Genomic DNA, 12,505 nt, shown 5'->3' with positions numbered 1-12,505 from the left:
TTTAGTGATCAACGACAGAATTTAAGTGATCAAATCTGCGTAGACTGCCATGGCTGGTCCCAAAAAGAGCTTCTAAACCAAGAAGTTGCCCCAGTGTTTATGATGATGTCATCTCCCTAAGTCTACCATTACGACATTCAACATTTACCGAACCTGCTTAAGAACATCGCCATAGGTCCCTATTAGTAGATATTGCGCTAAGCTGTTAAACTATCCCAGTCTCGTTATTTTCATAGCTCTTAATGATCCAGAAAACCTTGTCTTTATCACACTAGAGAAGTCTTTGAAGTCAGGAGAGTTTCAGAAAAGGAGGAAAGAGATCCTGGGATAAGAATGTCAGGGATGATGCCTCTTATTTTAGAAATGGAAGCAGTTGGAAGAGTTTGAAAAATATGGGAAAGAGGGGTCAAATGAGATTGTGCGTTGCTGGTTTTGAAAGTTGCTCTGTTGTCAAAACCGTTGCTTACAGTTTAGTGAGGTGAAATTAACTATGGGGACAGGAGATTCTTATTTAGATTCTTATTTAGGTAGGCCTATTTGTGTTGTTGGTTATAGTGGTGTCCTGGTCACACAGTCCTTCTATGTAAAGAGTATGTGGACTGTATGGAGAGTATTTCTACTATATCAGTTTTGAGATTGTTATTCTCTTTCGCTAAGTAGAGGTCAGATCTCTTATGCCACAAGTCAACTTTCTATAATTTTTTTCCTCAGTTCTACCTTTGGACTTTAACTATTCATAGAGGGATATAGGCACTTTGATATTCAATACTTCTTAGCTTGTTGAAATAAGAATTTGCCATTTAATCTGCTCCAAATGCAATTTCACAGTTGAAGAAGGGTGATATTTTGATATTTGTTTCCTTACCTGAAAATAAGTATTTGGACAAGGAGTGTCTGCAATCCACACTTTTTAATTTTCAGACCAAAACCCCATGTAAATCAATATCCCCCATTTTCTGAATTTGCCCAAATCATCTCAGACTCAGATATCCATCTTTAACCCATGTTAAGCTACTGATAAACGTGAGCATATTGATAAACTGCATCACACAATATTAATATGTAATGGTGTCAAGTCATTATACCAAGCTCTCTATGTATTTCCCTTAAATCTGCCTAAATATGCAACATTATAATGGGTGCTGGAGATTAATACAAAACACACATTGCAGTGGAAGACAATTCCAAAATCTCTCCAAATTAAACAAAATCCTCTCAGCTCTCACCGCTAAGCCTGTTACGACAATTACAGTATACCACGAAGGCTGCCCGGGGTCCGCATACATTATTGATGCAACTTGGGTAAATACTAAACAGCGTAGCATCTCATTGTCTCAGAGACTCTGAACACTCCGGACTCCAGCGAGGCGGAGAAGATTATCTCTCTGTTTCAAAATGGCCTCCCTCTCCAATGAATTACCTGTCTGCGCAGTAATCACAGAGTAACGCCTGAAGGCGTGCAAGGTTCCGAGGGCACCAAAAGAAAATGGGAAAATCATTATCAGATAATCAAGCCTTTTGCCCCTTCCCCCTGTCCCCCTGGAAACATGGAAATCAAGTCCCTGTCAAATAAACGAAAAAAACCTGTGCCCTCTTTATTAAAAAGGGAAAAACCAGAGGCTTTGTGTGCATCCCAAATACCACCCTATTCCCTATATAGTGCACTACTTTTGACCAGAGCCTTATGGTCAAAACTAGTGTACTATATTGGGGATATGGTGCCATTTGGAATGCAACCCTTGATAAAACATTAAACAGAGCCCTATCTTCCATAAAATGTGAAGGCAAGTGTTGTTATTAGACTGGTAAATGTGTTGTTCTCTGTCTCTCTTCTCAGATGGCAAGTCAGAGAGCGGTGAATTGGACCTGGACGGCATCGACGATAAAGAAATTGAGAGGGTATGTGCTTCCTCTTAAGTGCTTTTGAGATAAGAATACTTTTAGCACAAATCATAATGCTTTTTCTTTAAGTCCCTTACATGAGATATTTTATTTTTGCATATTCCAATTCCCCCAGAGAATGGGGTCACGGCCAGCCATTGTCAACGACGACCCTGGAGTAATTAGGATTAAGTGCCTTGCTCAAGGGCACATCAACACATTTTTAACCTTGTCTGCTCAGGGATTCAAACTAGCAACGTTTCAATTACTGGCACAAAACTCTAACCACTAGGCTACCTGCCACCTACCCTAACACTTTACCCTTGTAGCACCTTACTAAAACCCTTACTTCCCCCTTCCTTCTTGCAGTATATCCTCAACGACAAAGAAGTGAGAGTTAAGACGGATCTGTGGATGAAGCAGAATGAGGAATATCTGAGGGAGCAGAAAGGTGAGCGAACAGACAAAACCTCTCATGCCCTATTCAAAATTCACATATTCATATTGATCCATCATGTTACGATGCAGTTCCCGACAGGTTTTCATATTAGCCAGCTCTGTAACGAACCAATTGTTCCCAATCCTCAATGGTCAAAAATATATATTTTTTTGTTTTTGTTAAAGAGTTTTTGCTGTCATCATGGTCATAAACCTCTTTGTTGAGCTTTTAAGTACTTATACTTCCCTTCAATATATTTATCTATGTTAATTCACCCTCGCCCAGTTGAACCATTGGGATTTATTGGGCTGTTATATTGCTGTAAGTAGCTTAATAGCTAGGGCCAACGAAAAAGGATGTGTCCCAAATTACAGCCTATTCCCTTTATAGTGTACTACCTCCAATAAGGTGCTGGTCAAAATAAGTGCACTATATAGGGAATAGGGTGACATTTTGGGACGCATCTTCTATTCCCTCTGAAATATAGCTGTAGCTAAGTATTCTATTTCTATCAGTACCAGAATACAGTAATTACCTATACTATACTATTGTCTATACATCATGACCTAATCATTCCTTACTGTCTATTGTAGAGGGATATATATTTAGTTGTTTTGTTCTTGTTTTTTTTTAGAAAAGGAGGAGAGGATAGCTAAAGAGAAAGAGCAGGGGACCTACAAGGAGAAGGTGAGGAATCGAAGGGTGATGGTGTGTGTGTCTGTCTCTGTCTGTCTGTGTTTTATGTGCGTTCGTTTCATGTGCATGCTTTTTCAGCAGTGTGTGTGCTCAAGAATCGGTGTGTGTGTAGAGGTGGCCCTTCCTCTGACACAGAACAGCTGTGTGTCTAGAGCTGGCACATATTTTCAGTTTGAGCCGAATCAGCTCTGCTCTGCTCTTCGGTTTCAATGCAGAGGCTCCAGAGACTATATGAATATGACTACTGTGGCAGGGGAGCGCTAACCCTGCGCTAACCTGTCTCGCCATCTCCACATCCGCCCGCATTCAACCCGGGCTGGATTAGCCGTACGGCAGCAGAGTAGCAGACTGCCTAATGAGGTGCAGAGAGGCCCTGATACCTATTCCAGATGCTCAGGGGTGAAGTTACCCTTAGGTACAGATATAGGATCAGCTTCCCCTCCCCCAATATTAACCTTAACCATTACTAGAGAAAATGTAAAACTGACCCAAGATCAGCGTCTAGAGGCACCCTACGGAGGAGGGGCTCAAGGTCCACAGTAGTCGGGGTCTCATTGTGGTCAAGGCAGTGGGGGTTTTCCCTGTGCTGATACACCGTTCTGTATGACAAACAGGGCTTGCGTCCCAAATGGCACCCTATTTCCTATATAGTGCACTACTTTTGACCGGAGCCCTGTAGGCCCTGTTCGAAAGTAGTGCACTACATTAGGGTGCCATTTGGGACACAACCAGGGTCTTTCGGAGATCACTTGTGAGTCACGGCCGACCGAGAGGCATGGAAAGGTTCCAGGGCCTACTGAGCTTCTGTCATCTCGATAATCAGACTTTTTTAGGGTGACATCATACTTCCCGACCCCAAAGGAAAGGGTGTATCGTCCATGACTTAATACAACACTTAACTAGCTACTGTTGTTATTACTATCAACAGTGATTCTTTTTAATGATTTTACCATTTGATACATTATCACTAATATCAATATATCAATCTGTGCACGTAACTCTCAACTTAAGTGTCCCATGGCTTGCAATGCCCTACAGCTGAGTTCTCCAACTCTGGTCTTGGAGAGCTACTGGTTGCTGGGCTGGAACAAAAGTCTACAGGCCCAGATTAGAGAATGCCGCTCTATACATCTATAATATCTGATATAGTAGTATGTACAGTATATCTGCATGGCATTATTATGTCCCCCAAATTCCTCCCTAAATAAAAAGAATAATAAAGGTAATCTTGATGCTTCCAACAATCTAATGGATCTCATTCAACCAATGTTTCGGTCCCCTAAATTCCTCCCAACATATCAGGGGGGTATTCACTAGGAACCAAACGTAAGCAAATGGCAGAAAGGGGGAGGGACTAACCTGAACTTGTCCAATAAGAAACGCTTGTTTCCGTTGCGAAACATTTTGCTACGGTTTACTATGGTGTGCACTAATGAACACACCCCAGATCTTCTCAACTCTCTCTTCCCCTTGCAGCCCAAGAAAACGTCCAAGAAGCGGGAGCCCATCCGTGCCAGTACGGCGGGCGAGGCCATCGAGAAGATGCTGGAGCAGAAGAAGATCTCCAGCAAGATCAACTACGACGTGCTGCGTGACCTTAACAGCAAGGTTGGCAGCGGCAACAGCAGCCCCGCCCGGCCAACCTCCACCGAAGAGCCACCCAGTGGCCCCCCTGGGCGGAAGAGGCTGACCCGCCGCAAGAAGCAGCCCAACAAGACCAACATGGGCCTGGCCACCACCGCCAGCATCATGGGCAAGAGGTAAGGGGATTTAAACTAGAACTGTTAGATGTAAGCTAGCCTTCACATATGGATGAGTGTGACTAACATTTACATTTTAGTAGACACGCTTATTTTAGTAGACACGCTTATTCCTGTGGGAATCGAACCTACAACCCTGGCGTTGCAAGTACCATGCTCTACCAACTGAGCCACACGGGAGAATTAGCTTTGGGTGAGCTAATTCTGTTCTCATTAGTAGGTCTGCAGGTTTTATTTTTTAAAGGGATACTTTGGGATTTTGGCAATGAAGCCCTTTATCTACTTTCCCATAGTCAGATGAACTTGTGGATACCATTTTTATGTCTCTGCGTGCAGTTTGAAGGAAGTTGCTAACTAGTGTTAGAGCAATTGCTAACAAGCTGTTACCATAGACTTCCAGCCATTGTGCCAATGCTAGTTAGCATTGGCTCGCGAAACTACCTCTAACTTCCTTCATACTAGATGCAGAGACATACAAATGGTATCATTGAGTTCATCTGACTCTGGGGAAGTGCCAGAATCTGCCAAAATCACAAAGTATCCCTTTAAGTGGAAGAAGTCACGTATGTGAGGAATGAATGTTATTCATGTCTGAGGATTGGCCTCACTATATAGGAGAAGGTACAGTAGTGAAATGCTAAGGTCAGGATTAGGCATCGACAGAGAGGGAATTGGAGTGACATACAAATGTTAAGATTGCGAAAAGTCCTTATGGTTGGAAAATAACCCAATAGCTGGGCTCTGAGAAGCACTTCTGGGATATAAAATACAACAAAGCTAATGTTGCTTATGATACCTGTATCTTATCGAGTCATTAAACATACAGGCTATTCAACAAGCCATTTTTATAATTTCCTGACAACATGGGAACACTTTCACATAACCACAGGAACCTGGCCCTTTTTACCACCAATAATAGGCACCAATTGTGGCGTAAAGGTCCCCCATTGCCTCTGGAGGTGTTAAAATCTTACACCCTCCTCAGTCGCCCACTACCACTCACCCACTTTCTGATCCCTAGGCTGGTTTGCCGAAGACGAGCCAATCTTGCCCTCAGGACGTCATGTCTGAGGTGTCCGTCTTCGCCCCTCTCTCCAATTAATCCTCCAGTTGGACTCCAAATGTCCTTGTAATGAACGCGGAGCATGAGATCACGACTTCTGCTACTGACACGCCGCGGCAGACCATTTCTCATTTTGCCAATCATTTCTCGATCATGCCACGGCCACATTAATGATAATTAACATCTTGGTAATGAATTCTGAATTGGTAATGAAAATGAGATGTGAGGCACTGTTGGAGAGCTGATGAGTAGACAGCTGGTAGAATGACAAAGCCCCCATCACCTACCCTACCCCCCCTTCAGCAGGCTCAGGTGCCGGGGTCGGTACTATCTAGTCTCTGGTCAACTCCATCTGATTGTAGCTATCCCTTCAGGCCTCGTTTCTTCATCAGAAGACAGATGCTGGGTTTATATTCAATTTTCTCCCCCTTAACAATGGATTGACTGTAATCAGTTATGAATATTATGTGTTCATGGAAGTAGAGCTCATTTGATGGAATCGTGTCACTTCTGGCTATTCAGTGTGTTAATGAATTAGATACAAACTTTACAGTAGGGATTTTTATGAATGTTGAAGACCTAGAAATCATGTTTCAACTAAGTAGGGTCCAGCCTTTCATTCATCATATTTAAGGTTGCACCTCTTCTCCTATTGTTTGAGCACAAAGCCTTGCAGTCTCGTTGATTAATGTACTTGTGTCCCATCACTGCAACCTTGAAGTTGCTGAGGCTCTGGGCTTCAACCAAACAGAACACCGGTTCTCAGTATGTGGCCAGCTTACGTGGGGGGAGGTGGGAAGAAGACGACTTGGAACAAATCTGACAATGAACTCGAGTTTTAGGTCCAGTGCTACAGCAGCGGATCTGAGCCTCCTGCTGGAGTATGGGAAAGCGGCTGGAACTCTGTCTATTGGGATAATGAGAGGGGGGTAGGATTAGTTTCCCTGTGTGCATTTTAGCTGGCCAGGGTTTGTCTAGCTTGGCCCAGCAGCCTGAAATATAAGGTATGCCTGCCTCACTTTTGTGCATAAAGCACCTTCTATTCCCATCAGTGAGAAACGGCTACGTTTTGTTTTTGTTTCCTACGTCTTTCCTCATTGAATAAAAAAAAGAATGTGTGCATTTTTTATGCTCCCTCAACTTTATCAAAGCATTTAGTATTGAATCACAGCCAGATATCTGAGACCGAGGGAACAGAGTGTCTTTCTATGAGTGTTTCTCTTGAATGTTTGAAAGCTAGCACTTGGTATGCGACTTGGTATCACCGCACAACACATTTAAGTTTGTTGTCACATAAAATGCTCAGTGCTTGTCATTGTGATGCATCTTACGTTAGTCGGAGGCAAGATTGCTCTCTTTAAAGTTATTCCTTCCTCCCATTTGTATGAGGAACCGCGGTGCGAGTCGAGCTCGTGGGATTCAGGTGGCTTAGCCTGCTCTTGGATCTGGCCGTTTAACCTGGCACCTCAGAGCGTGCGTTGTGTTTTAAAAGCCCCTAGAGGCTAGAGTGGAAAGGGAGAAGGAAGCCTGACAGTAAACCATTGTTGGCTGTCATCCTGTTGGTTAGTGCGCCGCTGCACTTACACATAGCCCCCCCCCCCCCCCCCCCTCCACACTCCTTCGCCTGGGATGACGCACAGCTGGTGTTGTTGATCATATCATCCTAGCCTCCCCCACTCAGAGCTGAAAACCTTGTCACTGAATTGAAATACTTTCTTAGACACAAAGTTGAAACGGTCTCTGATGCATGTTTTTTCATCTCATTTGTATTGAACCAGGAAAATGTATTGAGAAGTAGTTGTCATCTGCTGTTATGGCCCGGCAAGATGCACAGCACACATCAACAGAGACATCAACAAACACAACAGCAGAGTCAGTCCAATACAGTAATTAAACATCTATTTCCCCCATTACAGAGATGACACTCTTTTCTCACAGACAGAACTGGAGCTAACTGTCCGAGTTTGAACTTTCTCAGCTATCCATGGTCAGAGCAGAGACTTCATTTTCTGTCTCGCATGCAGACACACTCTGAACACTGAAACTTTCCCACAGCCACAGATCATGTGAAGTCTCACCCCTCCCCTTCACTACAAGTCCTCCACCAGCTGCCAGACGAAAGCCCCCTCCGCGCCCACCAAACTAACAAAGATGGAAAAGCACTCTTCCAGAATGGGCAAAACTAATTACCCTGTAGTTCTTTGTCCCTCATCAACTCCCCCCTCCCGCCCAATCCCCTTCTCTTTATAAAAGCTGCAATTCCTGACTAGTCAAGGCTGGTTGTTTTAAGTGTAAATCGTAACGAACGGTGGCAGAAATGTCTGTGTGCTGATCTCTTTTCAGGGAGTCCCACAGGAGCCTCTCAACCGTACCCTCTACGTAACCTTGATATGATCTTTGTTTTACTGGTAGTATTCGGGACCAGTGACACAGCAGCAAACTTGAGCAGACACACAGAGCTGCTGTTCTGCGTTTGAAAGGGCTCGTAATTCCAGCCTCCCGAATACTTTTTTGCTCCTGACTAGCTTTCGATACAATAATGTTTGTTTGTGTCTTTATCGACCTAGCAAAGGGCAAAGTTTGGCGCAAGAAGAACAGGGTGTCTCATCTCACGCTAGCCAGAAATAGCAGTCCAGGATCTGGGGCACCCTGATGTGTTTTGCAGGGTTCGTCTCTGAGAGATTGCCTCTCGCCTTCTCCCCCTCAAACTATCTCCAATTTCCTCTTGAAATGTCATAATTTCCATCCGGCTGCTACTTTTCCCTCTGCTGTGACTCCCCCTCCCCCTTTGCCTGCTAACCCACTCCCAGCACCCGTGCGAAAGGCTACCTCTGCAGACCAACAAATGACACATATGCTCTGGGTCATGCCAAGGCCCTCAGATGCCCATCCGGTTGCTGCTGAGGGGACCTGGTATGGAGGCACCCGGGCGTGGAATGTGCTGTGTCTGTGTGTGAATGGTGCACCATACAGCCAGACCCCCTGGTAGGCTTCCCTAGACCACCACCCCCTTCCATACCCTCGAGCACAGCCCCCAACCGACAGATTGATTCGTCAACACGCCACAGCATCTCTGTCATGCCGTGCCACATCCCCAATATCCCTGCATTGGTAAACACTGGAGTTGTTGACAGATGATTTCCCCAGAGGGCAGGATCTGGCCTCTCGGTGTCTCCCTGAGCCATGCCTGTGGGGAGCGGAGGGAAGGCACCCTCTCTCCACCCAAAGCTTGCAGAGTGGCATGTGTGAAGAACAGGACCTGGATGTCTGGTTTTGTGGGCTTTCTTTTCTTTCCCATGGACTATACAGATCACATAGCAGACTGGGTAATGTTTGGTCTGCGTAATGCACCAGAGAGCTCTTTTCCTGAGATGTATTTTCCGGAACGCCTCGCATTCTTTCTGTTGTCAAACAGTCTGAGGGATGGCTGAAGCTCGCAGATGCATTTCTTATGTCAGTAAATCCCTGCCCACGCTCCACTCTCCCAGTGCCTCTCTTGTCAGGGGCAGCCACTTACTTGTGTGTGGAAGAATCTTAGCCAGACAGTCACCGTCTCCCCCACTGGCACCTCATGTCCGTCTGTGCCATTGTGTGGAACAGCAGCTAATCAAAGTCTTCTCTTAAAGATTAGCAGTGGAGACCGATGGTCGAGTGAAAGTCCTTCTCAAAGGAACTTTCTTCTGCTGCACTGACATCTGACCTCTCTGTAAAGTGAATCAGGATGGTGGTCGTAGATGGCTCACCCACTATTGTTCCACACTATTGAGGGCAGTGATTTATCTGTAGCTTGTGGTCAGGCAGTCTGGAGGGCACCTTGATGTTTGAGCTCAAAAGCCATTTCCTGCTGTTAGGAACAATGGCTGTGTCCCAACTCAAATCAAAGTGCAAAGGATACAGCAGGTGTAAAACAGAACAGTCAGACGCTTACTTGCAAGCTCTTTCCCAACAATGCAGTATTGAATATTACATTTTAGTCATTTAGCAGACACTCTTATCCAGAGCGACATACATCCAGAGTGCATACATTTTTCATACTGACCCCCCGTGGGAATCGAACCCACAACTCTGGCGTTGCAAGCGCCATGCTCTACCAACTGAGCTACAAGTAAGATGAAATAATATAAAGTTTAAAAAACGATACAATATGAGAATGTAATACAGGGTCAATACCATCATTTCAATGTGCAGGGATACTGGAGTAGAGGTAGATATGTACATGTAAGCAGGGGTCAAAACGTGATTGGTAGCAGGATAGATAATACAAATAAATAAATAATTATAATTATAATAATAATAATAATAATAGCAGCAAAGTGTGTGTGCAAGCGTGTCAGTGTCGGTGTATGTGAATGTGTGGGTAGAGACCTGTTGGTGTACATAGAGTCAGTGCAGATAGTCCGTGGGTGAGGGTGGACAGCCATTGTTTATCTGTTCAACAGTCTTATTGCTTGGGGGTAGAAGCTGTCTCGGAGCCTGATGGTCTGAGACCTGATGCTCTGGTACCGTCTGCTGGACGGTAGCAGAGAGAACAGTCCATGACTGGGGTGGATGGAGTCTTTGGCAATTTCTTTAGGCTTTCCTCAGACACCGCCTGGTATGAATGGGTAATGGTACCCCTATGGTACTGATAGGGCTCTGGTCAAAAGTAGTGCACTATGTAGGGAATATGGTGTTATTTGGGAAGCGCCCAATGTGGCAAAGGTGGCTTAGACCAGACAATCTCATTGGCTAGGAGCTTTTTGAGGGAATGCTACTTCAGTGGATGTAAGCCTATTATGATTTTAGCTGTCAATTTAGCCTTCCATGCTAAATGTTAACACTTATGTAGGACGTATGAAGGAAATTGCTTTTTCACCTTATGTATGGTGTGCATTAGTTAATGTTTATTAATTAATTCATGTTTATTATGTTTTAATTCATTTATTAGTGTGTACTCTTTATATCGTAGACAATCAGCCATTCAATTGGCTACATTTGTTAATGTGATAGGCAATATAATCATTATTACATTTGGTACGTTTTCTCTTATTTACCAATGGTAAATTACATTAATTCCCTTTCACAACAACAATTATTCACAACAGCAACCAGGTTGTTAACCATTTGAGGGAAGTCATGAATCCTTATAGACTCAGAGGTTAAACTGCTCAGGGCAACGGGCGAAGATAAATCACGGAGCCTTGGTGCTGCGAATCTATCTATTGTGAGCCACACACATTTCCGTGCCGGCCCTCTGTCTCCATCTGCTTCTCTGCATCGAGGGAAGGTGATGCAGACATTTCTTGTGTCTCAAGCTGTCTCCGTGGGAACTCCCTCCCACTCACCGGGTTGCCATGGGCACAGCTCTCAGCTGTAGTCTTACTAGAGAGGCCTGGGCTGAACAGGCATTCTGACCACTGAGAGTAAATAATCAGCGCAGGATAATAATAAAACTCCACCTGTTGTTTTGTTAGGAATGGAGATTTCTGTATAGAATGAGAACATGAGACTAAATGCAATTCAAGAACAGCCATTTGATATTACTGACTGGCAGTGTAGTCGCAGTGGTCATTAAATCTTCCATGATCATGACCCTGTAAAACAACATATTTCACTGCACTTATCTGGTGTATGTGACAATAATACAAAATAAAAATCAATCTCAGATGATCAATGTTTTGCGGGGGAGGGCATGGTGAACAGTTCCCTAGTGGACAACAAACCTGACCTGATCCACCAAGCAGTCTGTTCACAATACTATGTGTGAGAGTTAGAAAAATGTAGAGGGGGAGTGTGTCTGTGTGTGTTGGAGAGGGGGGGAATAAAGCCACCCACAGACAGTCCCATTTACAGTAGGAGAATACCAACTGTGAAATTGGGCGTGAAGAGATGGGGGAGAATGCCGTCACAACAGTGAGATACAGTGTGGGGGAGGGTAACTAAATCTCTCCCCCCTGCTGACCTTCTCAGCGGTAGCATCAGATAATCATCACTCCTTTCTACCTCCATTCCGAGGATTCCCCATCTCATTCCTATCCCCGAGACTCTCCGTGCCCTCCAGAGTGTGTCTGCAGGAAGTGTGATAAGGCCCGCTGGTCAGCCAGAGGGGGTGAAGTCACGTGTGCGGGGGAGAAACTGCTGATGCAAACTCACGGCCCCTGGTCGGATTGCATCTGTATTCTTCCTGGGTAGCCCGCATCGGCTCTTGGATTGGAGAAGTTGTGCTACATCTTTAATGGCTTTGTCCTTGGGGAAAGGGATGGCTTCATGTTCTCTGAGCCAGCCCCCCCTGAAAACATGTTAGCCTCCGTAACCTCGCTCTTCAGTGCTGATACTGGAGTGTGAAAGCAGCAGTGTGCTGGAACATGACAGAAGGCCTCGCTTCCTCCTCCAGCCTACAGCACTATCCTCCGGGCTGTCCCTGGCCGTCTGCTTCCCCTCTGCCTCGCACGAGGTGGCTTTAGCCAGAGCTCTACATATTGGCTCCGACTGCCCGTGCCGTATGAGCGTTTCTCCAGTCGCTCGGACACAGCGGTGGAGCTCCGACTCTCATGCTAGCCCATCGGGCCCACGCCCCAAAGGGCGTTTGCCTCCACCCACCAGATAGTAAGGGACCTGGCAATATTCGTCTTCCATCTGTGCTCACCCCTCTGCAGGAAGGCAATGGGGGAAAATAATCAGGGTGTG

At 45.1% G+C, this 12,505-nt stretch overlaps 1 protein-coding gene across 1 annotated transcript in view; it reads left to right on the top strand.

The window, feature by feature from the left end:
* brf1b (BRF1 general transcription factor IIIB subunit b) overlaps positions 1 to 12,505 on the top strand; it is a 122,063-nt gene that overhangs the window by 85,943 nt on the left and 23,615 nt on the right. Inside the window, exons 13-16 of the mRNA XM_084151534.1 lie at positions 1,838 to 1,899; positions 2,251 to 2,332; positions 2,955 to 3,007; positions 4,493 to 4,776. Coding sequence (XP_084007660.1) covers positions 1,838 to 1,899; positions 2,251 to 2,332; positions 2,955 to 3,007; positions 4,493 to 4,776 — 481 coding nt within the window. The remainder of the gene's footprint in view (positions 1 to 1,837; positions 1,900 to 2,250; positions 2,333 to 2,954; positions 3,008 to 4,492; positions 4,777 to 12,505) is intronic.

This window comes from Coregonus lavaretus (genome assembly GCF_964263955.1).
Source record: "Coregonus lavaretus genome assembly, chromosome: 33".
NCBI classification, from domain to species: Eukaryota; Metazoa; Chordata; class Actinopteri; order Salmoniformes; family Salmonidae; genus Coregonus; species Coregonus lavaretus.
This window is presented reverse-complemented; position numbering and strand designations above follow the sequence as displayed.